Consider the following 18,367-nt stretch of genomic DNA (forward strand, 5'->3'; position numbering starts at 1 on the left):
AACATTTTTTCCCATTAGCCCCTATAAAAATTAAAAGCTAAAACAACATTTTAGTGGTAAAAATGTAATTATTCTTTATTCACCTCCCAATGGTTTAAAATTATGTGAGGCACATAAGGTGTCAACATGCTCACTGCACCCCTAGATGAATTCATTCGGGGAATGTAGTTTGTAAAATGGGGTCATTTATGGGGGGATTCAGCTGTTATGACACCTCTGGGGCTCTGCCAATGTGACATGGCACCCTCAAACCATTCCAGCAATATCTGAACTCCAATATGGCGCCTCTCTCCTTCTGAGCTTTGCACTGTGCCTCAAATGTAGTTTTGGACCACATATGGGGGGTATCAGTGTACTCAGGAGAAATTGCATAACACATTGTATGGTCCATTTTCTCCTGTTACGCTTGTGAAATTAAAAAAGTTGGGGCAAAAGCAATATTTTTTGTGAGAAAAAGTTATATGTTCATTTTTTCCTTCCACATTTCCTTAATTCCTGTGAAGCACCTAAAACGTTAATAAACTTCTTGAATGTGGTTTAGAGCACTTTGAGGGGTGCAGTTTTTAGAATTTTGTCACTTTTGGGTATTTTCTGTCATATAGACCCTAAAAGTCCCTTCAAATGTGATGTGGTCCTTACAAAAATGATTTTGTAAATTTTGCTGGAAAAAAGAAAAATTGTTCATAAACTTTTAACCCTTCTGACTTCCTGAGGCTGATTTCACACTTGCGTTTTTTTGCGCTGCGTTTTTGCGCATACCTGAGCATGCATTTTTTTTCCATATATTTAACATGGGTGCGCATTGTCATGTGTTTGTACGCGTTTGTATGCGCATGCGTTTTTTTGTAGTGTGCGCCCAGGCGCACAAAAAGCAACCTGTTGCATTTTTGGTGCGTCCGACCAGTCTAAAAAAAAACGCATGCGCACGCAATGAGCACGGAATTCACCCAAACACACATTAAAGTCTATGGGAGCGCTGACGTGCGCATGGTCATGTGCATGTCAGCGTTTAAAAATGCATGCTTTTTTTGTAAAAACCATGCGCAAAAAGCAAGGAATCGCATTAAAAACGCATGATGCGTTTTTTATGCGCGTTTGCACTGCGCACGCAGCGCAAAAAAACGCGTGTGAAAGTAGCCTAACACCAAAAAATTATCTTTAAGAAATGATGCTGATGCAAAGTAGACATGTGGCAAACGTTATTTATTATCTGTTTTGTATGTTTTAACTATTTGTTTTAAGGTCATAAAACTTCAAACTTTGAAAATTACGAAACGTACAATTTTTTCGTTACATTTTTTATAAAAAAAAAAAAAACGCAAATCATATTGATCACGTTTTGAATTACAACATGTCACAAAAAACAACCTCTGAATCACTAAGATCTGTTGAAGTGTTCCAAAGTTATTACCTCATAAAATGACACTGGTCAGAATTGTAAAATTTGGCCTGGTCAAGAAGGTGAAAACAGGCTTGGGGGTGAAGGGTTAAAACTCTCCATAAATTGTTACGCTTTTCGGGTAGAAAAACCATTAATCGTAGATAGTATTTTCCTTTCAAAAAATGAATGAGATTTTTAATATGTGCACATTCTGCCAATTTTTTTATCCTATATGACTAAAGTTTCACAGTGGGTACGGAAAGTATTCAGAACCCTTTAAATTTTTGGACAGCATGTGATTTAAATATGAGTGTCTGAGCAAAGTGTCTGAATACTTATGACCATGTGATATTTCAGTTTTTCTTTTTTAACAAATTTGCAAAAATTTCTACATTTCTGTTTTTTTTCAGTCAAGATGGGGTACAGAGTGTACATTAATGAGAAAAGAATGAACTGAAAACTTTCCGTACCCACTGTATGTCACCATCCAGGTATCTATTTGTAGTTATGTCCCAATCTATGTCCCCATATTTTAGCTATGTCCCCGTATTGTAGTTATGTCCCCATCCAGGTACCCATTTGAAGTTCTGTCACCATCTTTTAGCTATGTCCCTATCCTAGTCTCCATCTTGTAGCAAGGTCCCATCTTATAGATATGCCCCATCCTGGACCCCTTCCTGTAGTAATGCCCCATCCTGGACCCCTTCCTGTAGTAATACCCCATCCTGGACTCCTTCCTGTAGTAATACCCCATCCTGGTCCCCTTCCTGTAGTAATGCCCCATCCTGGACCCCTTCCTGTAGTAATACCCCATCCTGGTCCCCTTCCTGTAGTAATGCCCCATCCTCATCCCCATATTGTAGTTATATCCACGCCCAGGTTCCCATATCCCTATCCTGATCTGGATACTTTCTGTACCGACAGTAACTACTTTCCTTTACTGCTGGAGAACATCCTCTTTTGGACCATTTTGAGCTATGTTGCCTGGAAGCCCGACAAGTGCAGACTCCGAGCACGACACCCAAACCATGAACTGTCTACCCATGAACTGTCTGCTGGCTGCAGAAGGAGTTAACTGATAACACCTCAGAGAGCTCAAACTGACAGAAGGGTAGCCCTTATTTTCTTTCTTCTTCTGAGCTGCTCTCAGCTGGTATATGATGGTATAAAAAGTCAAAATGAACTTTGTGTTCATAATTCAATTGAGTGGAGCTCAGAAGAACAAAAATTAGAGTTATAAACTCTCTTGTCGGAATGGTATCACGGAAAGATGCTCAGTTGACTCATTCTGCAGCCAGTAATAGTCAGTGCAAGACAGGTGGCAGGAAAATGGTTAATATTTTTCAATGAAAATCCAATTGCAAAAAATATATTTGGCCACAAAATTTGCCCTTGAAAGGTGTTCATATCCTTTAAATTGGTGAATTGCATTTTTGTTTCAGGTTTTTGCAAATTCCAATCATTTCTCAAGCAATAACAGATAAAACATGATAAATCTACACCTGAGCCCGTACTTCTTTACACAGGCGTAAAACATCTAAACATCAAGGATTATTATGTAAGACATACCAGGAATCTCCATTCAGTTACTTGTATCTTCAATGTCGGATACATGATTTTCCATCTAAAGTAGCAGAAAATTAAGACAAAGAGTAGCATGAGCCTCGACAAAGAAAATCTACTGTATCTAACATATAAAAGAAAAAGTAGAAAATACAGAGCTGCACTGTTGTCATCACGCCCTGCTTACAACACATATCAGAAAATAACATTTTCATGGAAGTCATAACTACACGTAGAATTGATCTATAGAAAAAGTTGAGTAATTACTGTATGTAAATACTTTGCATTACTTATTTTGAAATGATAATTTGGTTACAGACTCCAGTCCACAACTGCATTTACTATTCAGGAGCCTTCAGAGCTGAAATCACCCAGCATCCCTTGTTGTTTCAATGTCTTGCAGAGATTTTTATGGTTGTTTGGATTCTGTTCTTCTCAACAAGCACTGTGCACTGATCTGGTACTGGAGAAACTGGAGAAATTAATGGTCTCACTACATCATGTTATGTGTCATGTACATCTGTGTCTAGTAACCATTGTGTGAACTGTAACAGCAGATCTGAAGTATAATGCAAGCAGTGACTCAGGATTGGTACAGGGTAAGTGATACAGCGTGCTACTGTACATTGGAAAAGTAACTCATCTTTTTATTATACATAGTGAGGATAACTACAAGAGTTAAGTACCATCTCGATAAGGGTACAACTTGTCACAGTGGGAAGACTTATGCTTTTTTGATCAATACAGGGTCAACGAAGTGCCATATGTTTTTTACATGTACTATTACTATTCACTTACTTACTACAGGGTATTTGCTCACTTAGTTTTTCTTTATCGCCTTATTGGGGGACACAGAATACCATGGGTGTATGCTGCTGCTGCTAGGAGGCTGACACTATGCAAAAACAAGAAAATTAGCTCCTCCCCGGCAGTATACACCCACCGACAGGCACCAAGCACCTCAGTTTGTGCTTAGTGTCTGTAGGAGGCGGACCGGGATCTCCCCAGATCCGCAGTTTTAATCCAATTTTCCTTTCAGGTTTAGTTTGAACTTTTTAATTTTCTCTCTCTTTTGTCTTTTAGGTTTTTTCCATTGGGAAACAGGGTATAAGTTATCACCCTGATTTCCTATATCATGCGGCTGAGCGAGCAGTGTGGTGTCACCCACATCGCAACTCTCAGTTCCGCAGGCAGGACTTTTCCCTATCACCTTCTGGTGATAAGGGTTGCGGACAGGTGGCTGGTCCTTGCCGAATCCCCCTCCTCACCCATTTCTCGGGACAGGGCTGAGAGGAAGAAGGCGATCGTAGGTGTTCCAAGAAAGCCGTCTTCTGCAGGATGCGGGTACAGAGGACTCCTTCCCCTCCCAGCGGCCTGCCGTTTCCCCGTGGGCCCCTGTGTTCATCCTCTTCAGGGACGTCAGGTAAGTGCCTGTACGTTCCCTCCGGCCCCGCATAAGCTTCAGTGACATGGGAGAAGGGACCTTGTTGGTTTCAGGTCCACATATTTGAATCTCCCGCCCTTTTCTGCCTGCCGTGCGCTCAGCCGCTTGCTTCCTACACTTTCCCTGCTCTAGTCAGGGAGTCTATGGGTATCTCCTCACTCACTGCAGCGTCACAAGCAGCAGGACCTGGTCAGATTGCATCCTTAGCGCGGAATGTCGGGCATGGGGCTGCGGCGCCGTCAGGGTGGGAGGCACTATCACTTTCCCCTCAGCGCGGGGAACTCCTCTGCTCTCCCTCCTCCCTTCCTGAGCGCGCTCTTTTCAGCGTGCCCTTTCTAGCCCATCACAGGGCTTCTTTCTCTCTTGGATGCCAGCCCCCCTCTTCTGCCATGCCCTCTCCGTCGCTATTAACCAGTCACGGCGTGGCCGCTAAGCTCCGCCCCCTTCTCCCAGCACAAGGATTTCCTGATGCCTGAATCACTCCTTCCTGCGCTGCTTGGGGGACACTTCGGCGTTTCTTCTGCTGCTCGCACAGAATCTCAGTAGGCTCGGCTCTGAGGCAAGGATTAGCTCTCCTCGGCAGTTATTCCCTAATTTCTGCGGCCATTCAGTGCAGTTTACTTATGCCCAACCCTCCAGGGGATCTCTGCTTCAGGCCCACCGCTACCTATTACGCCTGTGCGCGCTGTAAAAAGAAGTGGGCATCGGGTCAGTCGTCCCCATTCTGCCCCCCCTGCAGTCCTTCAAATATGTCAGCATCTCAGGAACGCACAGAGTCCCGGGCGGAGGGCGCTCTTCCCTCCTCTCTCCCCCCGGAGTGGGCCGTTACAATGTCACAGTCTGTTTCTGACTTGACAAAAGTATCACAGTCGCTGGTCCAGGTCTTAGAACGATTAACTCAGCTATCCTCAGCCACCTCTGCCCCGACCGCCTCTCGGGGTGAGTCGTCCGCACCTGACCACGACCTTCAGAGAGACAGACAGGGAAGGACTTCTAGGAAGCGGGCTCTGTCCACTTCGTCTTCGAGCTCACAGGGCCCTTCCGCTCCCATGCCTCCTTCTCCTTCCTCGGATGACAACCTTCAGTCAGGCGATGATTCTCATTCGGAAGCTAGCTCAGAGGGGAACAGCGTTTCTAAAACGCGGGACATGGTCGATAGTCTTATTGCAGCTATCTTCCAAACACTAAAACTTAAACAGGATGAGGCTCCACTTCAGGAAAGCTCGGTTCTCCTTAAACGAGCCAGACCTCCGTCTCGAACTTTTCCCAATCACAACGATTTCGATACTACCTTATCCAAACACTGGGAGCGCCCTGAGCAACGTTTCTCAGGCCGCAAGTACTTGGACGTTCTGTACCCCTTTGACGCAGAACTGCTCTCAAAGTGGTCCAAGGCTCCCGAGGTAGATCCTCCAGTTTCCCGGATAGCCTCAAAAACGGTGCTCTCTCTGCCAGACGGGGCATCGCTCAAAGATCCTACTGACAGGCAGATTGAATCTCTGGCTAAGTCTATCTTTGAGGCATCTGGCGCCTCTCTCTGCCCTATTTTCGCATCCGCCTGGGTGGCGAAGGTCATTTCCGCTTGGGCAAAAATTCTTCGCAGAGGCATCTTAGCGTCAGCTCCTCAAGACGAGCTGGCAGATCTTGCAGATCAGATTAACCAGGCGGGAAAATACCTTTTGGCCGCCTCCTTGGACGCGGCCGGCTGCGTAGCAAGGGCTAACAGCAACATAGTAGCTGTACGCCGAGTCCTTTGGCTAAAGTCATGGAATGCGGACACTACTTCGAAAAAGTCGCTTACCAATCTGCCATTCCACGGCTCTAGGCTCTTTGGAGCAAAGCTGGATCAGATAATTTCCGATGCCACTGGAGGTAAAAGTACTTTGCTTCCCCAATCTCGACCAAAATGTCCTTTCAACAGAAGGGGTTTTCGACCATTCAGGCCCTTTCGTCCCTTCTCTGCCACAGAGAGAGCCACTCAACAGGATCGGCCGCCCGCCACCAGGGAGCGGGATCAGAGGAAACCTTCCTACAAACCCGCTCCTCGCTGGAGATCTAGAGGACAATATTCCAGATCTGCAGGAGCCAATTCCGGCAGATTTTCGTCTAAGTGACGGGTCACCCCCACCTGGAATTTCTTCCAGGGTGGGAGGCAGACTTTCCTTTTTCGCGGATGCTTGGCTGTCCGTTGTCGACGACGCTTGGGTCAGAGAACTCGTCGCATCCAGATACAAGATCGAATTTGCTTCACTCCCGAACAGACGGTTTTTCCGGTCTCGGCCTCCGCGACAGCGGGCCCAGATTCCGGGTTTTTTGCAGGCCATTTCCTCCCTTCTTTCCGCCGGAGTCATTGTTCCCGTTCCCTCAGACGAACGGTTTTCCGGGTTCTACTCCAATCTCTTTGTAGTCCCGAAGAAAGACGGCTCTCTTCGTCCTATTCTGGACCTCAAATTGCTCAATTGCCACGTGAAGATTCTTCATTTCAGGATGGAGTCTCTTCGGTCGGTGATTGCTTCCATGGAGCCCGGTGAATTTCTCTGCTCGGTGGACATTCGGGATGCCTATCTGCACATTCCAATTTGTGTGCAACATCAGAAGTATCTTCGATTTGCGTTTCAGGGAGACCACTTTCAGTTCACAGCTCTTCCTTTCGGCCTAGCTTCAGCGCCCCGTGTTTTCACGAAGGTGATGGCGACCGTCATGGCCATCCTTCGCTCCAGAGGGATCCTCATCATCCCTTATCTGGACGATCTTTTGATCAAGGGTTCGTCTCGCCAGGACTGTCTCCGGAGCCTTCAGATAACCCTGGACACTCTCAGCCGCCTAGGTTGACTGGTCAACAAGGAGAAGTCCATTCTGATCCCCACCCAGCGTCTGACCTTTCTGGGTATGGAATTCGACACGAAGCTAGCCCGTGTTTTTCTTCCAAAGGAAAAATTTACAACTCTGTCCAAGGGCATTAGAACTCTCAAGAGGCCTGCTCCCATTCCCATTTGGTTCTGCATGAAGGTCCTGGGGAAGATGGTGGCCTCCATGGAAGCAGTACCCTTTGCGCAGTTTCATCTTCGCCCCCTCCAGCTGTCTCTGCTTTCAGCCTGGGACAAGACCACGATGTCCTTGGACCGTCCTATTCGGCTTCCTCTCAGAGTGAGGCAGTCTCTCACTTGGTGGCTACGGCCAGCGTCAGTTCTCAAAGGGAGGTCCTTCCTTCCGCCTCAGTGGCAAGTCATCACCACCGATGCGAACCTTCTAGGATGGGGAGCCGTGTTCCATCAGAAAGCGGCCCAAGGCCGCTGGAAGCCACAGGAGTCTCTCCTCCCAATCAGTCTTTTGGAGATCAGAGCAATTTTCCTGGCCCTTCTTTGGCAGCCCCTCCTCTCCGGCAAGCCGGTCCGTATTCAGTCGGACAACGCCACGGCCGTGGCGTACATAAACCATCAGGGGGGCACGCGCAGCAAACAAGTAATGTCAGAAGTGGCCAAGATATTACGCTGGGCAGAACGTTACGTTCCGACAATCTCCGCCGTCCATATTCCAGGGGTGGAAAATTGGGCAGCCGACTTTCTGAGTCGCCAGGGCCTAGCGTCCGGCGAATGGTCCCTGCACCCCGCGGTTTTCTCTCAGATAGGCGACCGTTGGGGCACCCCGGATGTCGATCTCATGGCATCTCGGATGAACCACAAGGTGCCGCAGTTCGTAGCCAGGTCCAGGGACCCTCTAGCCGTCGCGTGAGACGCACTGGTGACTCCGTGGTCCCAGTTTCAACTTCTGTATCTGTTCCCGCCTCTGGCATTGATCCCTCGAGTGGTCAAAAAGATAAAATCGGAAGGCGTACCAGTGATTCTAGTCGCTCCAGATTGGCCAAGACGGCCTTGGTACGCAGAACTGGTCAACATGCTCGCGGACGTTCCCTGGAGGCTTCCAGACCGTCCAGACCTTCTCTCACAAGGCCCCCTTTACCACGAGAATTCTCAGTCTCTGAGTTTGACGGCATGGCCGTTGAGACCGCAATTCTGAAGGAATCAGGTCTGTCCAGTCAGGTTATTCAAACTATGATCAGAGCCAGGAAACCAGCCTCTTCCCGCATTTACTATAGGTACTGGAAGGCTTTTTTCCGTTGGTGCGATGATAAAAGAGTCTTCCCAATGTCTTTTTCTATCCCATCTATCCTGGGGTTTCTTCAGTCTGGGTTAGACGCGGGTCTGTCCCTCAGTACGCTCAAGGGCCAGGTTTCCGCTCTCTCTATCCTCTTCCAAAGAGAGCTAGCTTCTCTACCACAGGTCAAAACCTTTCTGCAAGGGGTTTCCCACGTGGCTCCTCCTCATCATTCGCCAATAGACCCGTGGGATCTCAACCTCGTCCTTAGCGCTCTCCAGAAGGCGCCGTTCGAGCCTCTCCAGGACATTCCTTTGTCCCTTCTCTCTTGGAAGGTCACCTTTTTGATCGCCATTTCATCCATCAGAAGAGTTTCTGAATTGGCGGCCTTGTCATGTCGTTCCCCTTACCTCATTCTCCATCAAGACAAAGCCGTCCTCAGGCCCGTTCCTTCTTTTCTTCCAAAGGTGGTTTGCGCTTTCCATATCAATGAGGATATCGTCCTTCCTTCTTTTTGTCCGGCTCCATCTCATCCTCTTGAGAAGTCTCTCCACAAACTGGACGTAGTTAGAGCCCTGCGTGTCTATCTCGCCAGGACTTCTTCCTTTCGTCTGTCCGATTCTTTGCTGATCATCTCTGAAGGTCGCCAGAAGGGCCTTCCGGCTTCCAAATCCACGATCGCTCGCTGGATTCGTTCTACCATTCTGGAAGCGTATCGTCTTCAGGAAAAGCGGCCCCCTCCGGGAGTAAGTGCTCATTCCACCCGGGCTGTGGCGGCTTCGTGGGCTGCTCGTCACCAGGCCTCGGCCATGCAAATTTGCAAGGCTGCGACCTGGTCATCTTTGCACACCTTCACGAGGTTCTACAGGGTTCATACCCAGGCCTCGTCTGATGCTGTGGTTGGTAGGAAGGTTCTGCTGGCGGCGGTGGCTCACCGGCCGACCTAAGCCTTTCGGTTACTTTCGTTCCTTATTGCTGTTCCTACCCTTGGGACTGCTTTGGGACGTCCCATGGTATTCTGTGTCCCCCAATAAGGCGATAAAGAAAGATGGATTTTTGGTTCTTACCGTAAAATCTCTTTCTTGGAGCCTTCATTGGGGGACACAGCACCCTCCCTGTTTAAGTTGTACCGTGTTGGGTCTTAGAGTCCCTTGTTGGGTTGGTACATATGGTTCGAGTTTTTCTTGTTGCTTCTCCTACTGCTTTTTCACGAACTGAGGTGCTTGGTGCCTGTCGGTGGGTGTATACTGCTGGGGAGGAGCTAATTTTCTTGTTTTTGCATAGTGTCAGCCTCCTAGCAGCAGCAGCATACACCCATGGTATTCTGTGTCCCCCAATGAAGGCTCCAAGAAAGAGATTTTACGGTAAGAACCAAAAATCCATCTTTATCTTAGATTCTGTCTGTTAAATGGCCACAGTGTGAATGGAGACCCAGGTGTTACACTTACACCAACATATGCTCTGGCTCACTTTTTTGGTTTTGCTTTAGCTTTTTGTACTTTGTATAAATAGCGGCATGGCTCCCCCTTTTTAGGCTAAACATTCCGTTTATATAGCTTTCCACGGGCAGATGTCTGAACACTCCGGACCCTGGTCCTGCCCCTATGTATTTTGACATCTGATGATACATAGTGAGATGAAATATAAAAACCAAGGACAGTCTCAATTTGATACACCTCGTAGGGGAGGGATGGCTTTTATGCTTTTTTGATCAAAACAGTGTTAACCAAGTACCGTATGTTATTTACATGTACTAATGTACTATTAATAGTTATTAATTAACTTATTACAGGGTATTTGCTAATTTTTTTTATCTTAGGTCCTTTTTATTATAGTTATATGGAAATTTTATCATTTGAAATAGTGCTAAAAATAGACATCCCCTTAATGGGGTTGTTTCACAACCCTACAGCGCAAGTCCAGAATGTCTACATACATTGCGACGGCAGCGTGCCAAAACACGCATTGGGGAGGACGCCATACAGGAAAGGGAGACCTGCACTATTTTAGTGAGTATCACTCTCTCCACTGTGGAATTTAATTCACATTTACCACTTTTGGCCTCTTTTTCATATCCATAGCTACTTGTCTTGTGCCTTCCGTCCCTTGCAGTATTATATACATTCACACTATGCAGATTTAGTGACATTTTCTTTGGCGTTACAGGGCCGCCATCAGGGCATTACTGAGCAGACGGGCCCCATCTCTTCCACTCGTTGGGCCCCAGCGGCAAGCTTATGCCAATGCAGTAACTGAACCTTCGTCCGAGACGCAGGTTCAGTTAAAGGGAATCTGTCACCCCTTTTTTGAGATATCATATAATGATATCATTCAATTGTGTGTCACATAAGGATTCTCTTAGTACTTTTGCTTCCCCCTGACCCCGCACCTTTCATGCATAAATACCTTTTTTATATCGGTTCAGATGTATGTAAACTGTCACGGTCCGGTCCGATGGGCGGGGCTTTTTCACCTGCTCCCCCCTCCCTGTCTTGCTCTACATAAGAAGAAATGCGTAGAGCAAGACCGGGAGGGGGAGCAGGTGAATAAGCCCCGCCCATCGGACAGGACAGCGGCAGTTTACATACATCTGAACCGATATAAAAAAGGTATTTATGCATGAAAGGTGCGGGGTCAGGGGGAAGCAAAAGTACTAAGAGAATCCTTATGTGACACACAAGTGAATGATATCATTATATGATATCTCATAAAAGGGGTGACAGATATCCCTTAAACTCTATTGCTGTGTGGGCACGCACGACAATAGTTAAAAGCCGTCAGCCAATCCGAGGCTGATAGCTGACATCAGCACGCACGTTGCCAGAGTATGACATCATTGTCATTCACCGGTGAGTGCGCGCTTGAACTGCATGGAGAGAGCATCGCCGCAGGAGTGCGGCCAGGTAAGGAGAAAAGTTTTTTTTTACTTTTATTGAAAGCTGCACAGGGGCACAATGGGAGACAAGGGGGCAGAATAAGAGACACAAGGGGAAGAATGGAGAAACAAAGGGCAGGATGGAGAAAGATGGGGAAGGAACATGGGTCAGGATGGAGACAGATAGTGTGGTCTGGTAAGGAGATAGGTTTATTTTATTTTTATTGAAAGCGGCAAGCTGCAATGTATTTCGATGGCAGGATGCAGACGCATGGATCCAAGTTTGATATGGCTATAACTGTCCAAAACTGGAGAGCATTTTGTCAGGTCATTTTTACTGCAAACCTAATACTATAAAAGCCAAAACAAAAAAAAAGTAGTGGTGAATTTGTGCTTTTTTTCACTATTTCACCACATTTTGATTTTTTAGAATGTTTTCGGTATTTTATAAGTAAAATTAATGGTGCCATTCAAAACAATTCATACCACAAAAAAAAAAAACAAGTCCTTGTATGGTGACATTGAAGGAAAAATAAAAAAAATTATGACTCTTGGAAGAAGGAAAGGAAAAAAGCCAAAGGGCAAAAAAGTTAAAATTGGCCACAGGAGGAAAGGGTTAATGATATATAGTATTATATACTAGCTGAAGAGCCCGGGGCTGCCCGGGCATAGTAACTAACTGTATAACAAATTATAATTATCCTCCATCCCATAGTCCCGTGCCCATATACCCATCATACATATCCTCCATCCCATAGTCCCGTGCCCATATACCCATCATACATATCCACGATCCCATAGGCCCATGGACATATACCCATCATACATATCCTCCATCCCTTAGTCGAGTGCCCATATACGCATCACACATCCTCCATCCCATAGTCCCATGCCCATATACCCATCACACATATTCTCCATCCCATAGTCCCATGCCCATATACCCATCATACATATTCGCCATCCCATAGTCGAGTGCCCATATACCCATCATACATATCCACGATCCCATAGGCCCGTGCCCATATACCCATCATACATATCCTCCATCCCATAGTCGAGTGCCCATATACGCATCACACATCCTCCATCCCATAGTCCCATGCCCATATACCCATCATACATATTCGCCATCCCATAGTCGAGTGTCCATATACCCATCACACATCCTTCATCTCATAGTCCCATGCCCATATACCCATCATACATATCCGCCGTCCCATAGTCCCGTGCCCATATACCCCAGTCCGCGCTGCTGAATCCACAAAATCACCTGGGATGCAAGATGTAGTAACAAAGTACTGCTTTATTCCTTCCTACGCGTTTCGGCGCCCTTCCTGGCACCTTCCTCAGGGATATCCCTGAGGAAGGTGCCAGGAAGGGCGCCGAAACGCGTAGGAAGGAATAAAGCAGTACTTTGTTACTACATCTTGCATCCCAGGTGATTTTGTGGATTCAGCAGCGCGGACTGTGGCACATCTTGCTTCCCATATTCTCTGGCAGTTTTTCCACTTTGGAGTGGTCGGTGGAGGTCCTGCAGCAGCTGATACTGTGTTATGTCTTCAAGCCAGTTGTGGGTCACACAACCGGAATAGGTGAGTGGAACTGCATTACACCACTCACATCGTAGTGTCACTAGTGATAGGGCACTATTGCACCTCTTGTTCCCCCACCCTTTTTGTATTGTGCCCATATACCCATCATACATATCCTCCATCCCATAGTCCAGTGCCCATATGCCCATATACCCATCACACATCCTCCATCCCATAGTCCAGTGCCCATATACCCATCACACATCCTCCATACCATAGTCAACCATTATGACATAATGAGCGGCGGGGCTTGCAACCTATGATGACATAAGCGTCACCATGGCAACCATTATGACATCATAATGAGGGGCAGGGCTTGATACACACACACTTTTTCCCCATTATGTAGATAGGGGCAAAATTGTTTTGGTGAATTGGAACACGCAGAGTTAAAATTTCGCCTCACAACATAGCCTAGGACACTCTCGGGGTCCAGACGTGTGACTGTGCCAAATTTCGTGGCTGTAGCTGCGACGGTGCGGATGCGAATCCCGGACATACACACACATACACACATACATAAATACACACACTTGAGCTTTATATATTAGATTAAAGTCAGAGATAAATGTAACATACATCCCCCTTCTTTGTAATACACAAAAAATTAATTAGTTCTTCATTTTTTTATTTAGTTATGAAATAGACTTTCAAGAATTCATTGTAAAGGTTTTTTTTTGCTCTTTTAACCTTAAAATAGACACACATATTTCGGGAAGAATGGAACCACTGCAAATAAGTTGTACCAAGTCATTGCTTCCATCTTCATCAAAATCTTCTTCTATCCCATCTGTCATCTCTTCGCCATCTGCGTCATGTGCTCCTTCAACATGCTCTTCAATGGAATTTTCAGCAGTCTCCGACTTACATTCTTCTGGAGCCAAATCTGCAGGATCTTCTAAATGCTTTTTTTGACCTAGAAAATAAAAAAAAAAATCATTCATTACTCTTAGATTTATGGCATTTAATAGGTTTTTGCATAGGGGTGTTAAGTAATTATATAGCTTATTTGGAAGAAAATTAAGTCAAATTATTTAATTAAAATGACTGAATATTACCGCGGATTTCCAAAGGTCAAATTTCAAAAATTGCACACAAGGGTAATATTACGGTGCAACCTGTTTATCCATTTCTGTATAATTAGTGTGCAAAATATAGCTATAAAATCCTCATAATATTCATTGTTTCTAAGAAGCCATTTAATCATTTACGTAACATACAGGATAATGAACACAATCTATGAAACTCTTCTTGCATCAGCTGTTTCCCCATCTTGGTATAAGAATACCATGTGTCTGCCAGAGTGTAAAATCTGCTTGTCTGACATTAACTAGGCAAAACAAGCTGATGTTAAATGGGCGGCATAAAAACTGTTCCCTTATATACTATATAAAATTTGTGCCTATTTAGGTATCATTTTTAGTTCCCTGGAATTGTTTTGGTCTTTAGTATTCGCTTCTCCGATGATCAGCATCATCGTGTCTCCAATAGAATATGTAAGCCGTCAGACAAAATAAAAACCCCTGATTCATCATTTGCATTTTTTTAAGTCACTTTCCTTTTTTTTTGTCTTGTGGTATCAGTTGTCGTTTTTTGGCACCAAATTCATGAAAATGGCGCTCGCGATTTATGAATTTGGCACAAAACGTTTTTTTTTTCCGTCTGTTGAATTGTTATGTGACTTTTGGTGCCAAATGTAGTACTTTGGCACCAAGAGTTGTAAAAATTGCTCCAAAGTGCTGGGGTACTTGAAATACTCCATGGGTAACAGATTTGGAGATTTTTTAAAAAGTCATAATTTGACGAATCAGGCGAAGACATTTAGAATTGCTAAGCTCTGCCCAAAAAGTAGACCCCCAAAAAACAGATATATAAGGTAGACTTAAACAAAAGGCAAAAAAAGAAAAATAAATTGAGTGTAAAATAATAAAATAAAGTATAGAACTGTATAAAATCTACAAGAGAAAAAGTGAACAAAAACACTGCTGTATCTAAGTAAATGAAAATCAAAAAGTGCTTTTAAATAAGAGTTTTTAGTAATGCTTTTTTTTCTATCAAAAAATAGCATAAAAGCCATCCCAACACGACAAGGTAACTCTGATCGGGACAGTCCTATACTGTCTAATATTAAAACCTTACAATGTGTCAATGTTGATGTCAGTGTGTGAATAAGGGAAGACAAAAGAACTGGGCCCAACCAGTGAAACACAAGTACTAAACTAGACAAAAAACAGGCATAAAAGCAATGATGAATCGAGTTGTAATTAGAGATGGGTGGACCCCTGGATGTCCAGGTCCAGCGGGATCGGCCAAACAGTTACAAAAAGTTTGGATAACCAACCTTGTTGAAGCTGACAGCTGAGGGACCAGCCCCCAGCTGCCAGTTTTGCCTGGCTAGTTATCTAGAATACAGGGGGACCCAAGCCGTTTTTTTTTTAATTTATTTAAAGCGCTGGAGTGGCTAATGAATAATCCCATCAGTCGCACCTGCTCTCACTGTAATTAGCGGCAGCAGGTGTCAGATGATGGGATCAGTAGTCCCATCAGCTGACACCAGTGACCGGTGACTTTATACCTCCGATCACAGCTGAGCTCTCATGCTGTCTTTTTACAGCATGGAAACCGCAGCTCTCTGACCGGCGGTGATGATTTCACCCCTGATCAGAAGTGGTGTTTGCCGCACTATCATGCACATGACAGCGTGACAAACACCTGGTGTTTGGGCAACCGAACCAGAACAGTAGCATGAATTTCCTTGAGAAGTCTGTGTTTGGTGTCCGTGCCCGAACAGTAGGTGTTCGGTACGGACTCCAAACTTGACTGTTCAGGTTCGCTCATCTCTAGTTGAAATCGGTAATCCCATCTCTGCTTTATACCCAAGAGGTCAGTTATCTTTTAACTTTAAACTTTCTAGCATTCTCTTGTATGGCAGACCAATATGTGTCAATTGTCAATTGGCTGTAATGTAGTTTTACATTGCTATATAGCAGTATTGGTCTACTTTAATGGCAGCATTGTCTTGGCAGCATAGAAGTATTATGTTAGTTGAAATTATGAATAGTGTTGAGCATTCCGATACCGCAAGTATCGGAATTCCGATACTTAGTTCCGATACTTTTAGCATATCAAATACCAGAATCTGAAGTTCCCATAATGCTATGAGCCAGTTTGATTTGATTCAGCCAATGACAATCCTCAGAAGTGTGGGCACATCCTATTAGGCATGTAGACATGTTAACTAATGGCATGGCTGTGATTGGCTGCTGAAATGATGTCATGATGCACTATAAAAGCCGCCGCAGCCGCCATTTCTGGTTCACTCTGCTGTGAATTCAGTTAGGGACAGGCTGCTGTTCAAGACTGTGAGGGACAGTTAGAGAGCGATTTTACAAATCACATTGTGCTTTACCCAGGCTACATTCTCAATAAGTGTAGCTTTCCTTTGCCTTGCAGCAGTGTTCACAGCTGTCTGCAAGGTCTGTGTGAGTGCAGCTCACGCTGAGTAGTGTGTACTGCAGCCACGTCTGGTTGTAGGATGCTGAGCATGTCACTGCCTCATACATATTTTTCATTTTTTGCTGCTCATTTTTCATTCTCCTATTAGTGTGCACTGTGCATCCATCCGTATCCATATACGTTGGTTGCAAACACTATAGGAGTAGACAGCGAAGCCTCTCTGCAGCCTTTCAGTGCTAGTGCCCAGTTTGCTGCACTGTTCACGGCTGTCTGAGAGGTCTCTGACTGGGTGTGAGTGCAGCTCACGCTGAGTAGTGTGTCCTTCAGCTACGTCTGGTTGTAGGCCGCTCAGCGTGCGTCACTGCCTCACACATATTTTTCTTTTATTGCAGCTCATTTTTTATTCTCCTATTAGTGTGCATCCATCCGTATCCATATACGGTGGTTGCAAACACTATAGGAGTAGACAGCGGACCCTCTCTGCAGCCTTTCAGTGCTAGTGCCCACTTATCTGCACTGTTCACGGCTGTCTGAGAGGTCTCTGACGGTGTGTGAGTGCAGCTCACACTGAGGAGTGTGTCCTGCAGCTACGTCTGGTTGTAGGCCGCTCAGCGTGCATCACTGCCTCACACATATTTTTCTTTTATTGCAGCTCATTTTTTATTCTCCTATTAGTGTGCATCCATCCGTATCCATCTACATTGGTTGGTTGCAAACACTATATAGGAGTAGATAGAGGAGCCTTTTTTCTGGCTTGTGCCCTTCATCTGCAGCCAGATTAGTATTACCCTATTTTTTGGAGCCTCATCTTTTGCATTGTAATAGCTTCAAAAAGTTAGTGATACTATCGCTTTCAAATCTTTGGTCCCATCCTTTTAGTTTTTTTTCAAAAAAACAAACAAAATAAAGCTCACCAAACACTCCATTTCACAGTTGTGTAGGCCACATGCCTAAGTGCCCAGGCAGTCAGAGAGCCCTGGACAGGAGCCATCACAGTCTCTACTTCTGTTCTCTGAATCTGTTGGCTCGTAAAGAGGGGGCCAGCCAAGCAGCATTCAAGAATGTGAAGAAGAGGGAGTATGCAATGATGCGTAACTTCTTTGTCCCTCTGAATCTGAAGAGGCGGGTGGGCCAGTGCCTATGGTCAGCACACCTCAGTACGCATCAGATGATGATGAGACTCAGGTGCCACTTTCTGGTGCGTACGGTGCTGGCGAGACAACCCAGGAGAAGCAGGTGTTTGAAGAGGGGAGTGTAGATGATGAGGTCCTTGACCCATCATGGCGTGAGGAACAGGAAGGTGGTGGGAGCAGCTCTGAGGAAGAGATTCCCCGAACAGCCAAAACAGGAGGGAGAGGGAGGGGGCAGACTTGGTTGCCTGTAGCCTCCACTTCGGCACCTGTTAGGAGCATTCCTCTTTCAAAAGCCAAAACGGGCGCTCCCAAGACTTGCAGTGCATGGTCCTTATTTGACACAGTTGCAGATGACATTTGCTTTGTCAAATGCAAGCTGTGTCATCAGAAAGTTAAAAGAGGGAAAAATGTCAGCAACCTCAATACCACAAATATGTGGAAACATGTGCGTTCCATACACGAGGTGGAGTTACACAGACACACTGAAGACCTAGGCCAACGTACAGCACCACCTACCACGTCTTCAGCTCGTGTTGGGGCCTCTTCCTCCAGCTCACACACAGCTGGTTCGGCTTGCTCATAGGATCGCAAAGGAAGAACCTCTGGCACTGTTGTCCGGAGACCCAATGACATTCCACCCACAGCACCACATTCCCAGTCATCCTCACACTCCCAGGCCACTCTACAGCTATCGGTAGCACAGGCATGGGATAAAAGGCGGCCATACTCGGCAAACCATCCCCGAGCACAGGCTCTGAATGCTGGCATTGCCAAACTACTGGCCCTTGAAATGCTCTCATTCAGGCTGGTGGAGACTGACATCTT

General features: G+C 45.6%; 1 protein-coding gene across 5 annotated transcripts in view; it reads right to left on the minus strand.

Moving 5' to 3' along the window:
* RALYL (RALY RNA binding protein like) overlaps positions 1-18,367 on the minus strand; it is a 937,349-nt gene that overhangs the window by 12,449 nt on the left and 906,533 nt on the right. For all 5 annotated transcript variants that reach the window (XM_073550584.1, XM_073550582.1, XM_073550583.1 and 2 more), the window contains 2 exons: positions 13,700-13,869; positions 2,951-3,005 (listed from right to left, as the gene is read on the minus strand). In XM_073550584.1, coding sequence (XP_073406685.1) covers positions 2,964-3,005; positions 13,700-13,869 — 212 coding nt within the window. In that variant the 3' untranslated portion in view covers positions 2,951-2,963. The remainder of the gene's footprint in view (positions 1-2,950; positions 3,006-13,699; positions 13,870-18,367) is intronic.

The sequence above is a fragment of the Dendrobates tinctorius genome, unplaced genomic scaffold, assembly GCF_039654945.1.
Source record: "Dendrobates tinctorius isolate UK_male_01 unplaced genomic scaffold, ASM3965494v1 ptg000165l, whole genome shotgun sequence".
Classification (NCBI taxonomy): Eukaryota; Metazoa; Chordata; class Amphibia; order Anura; family Dendrobatidae; genus Dendrobates; species Dendrobates tinctorius.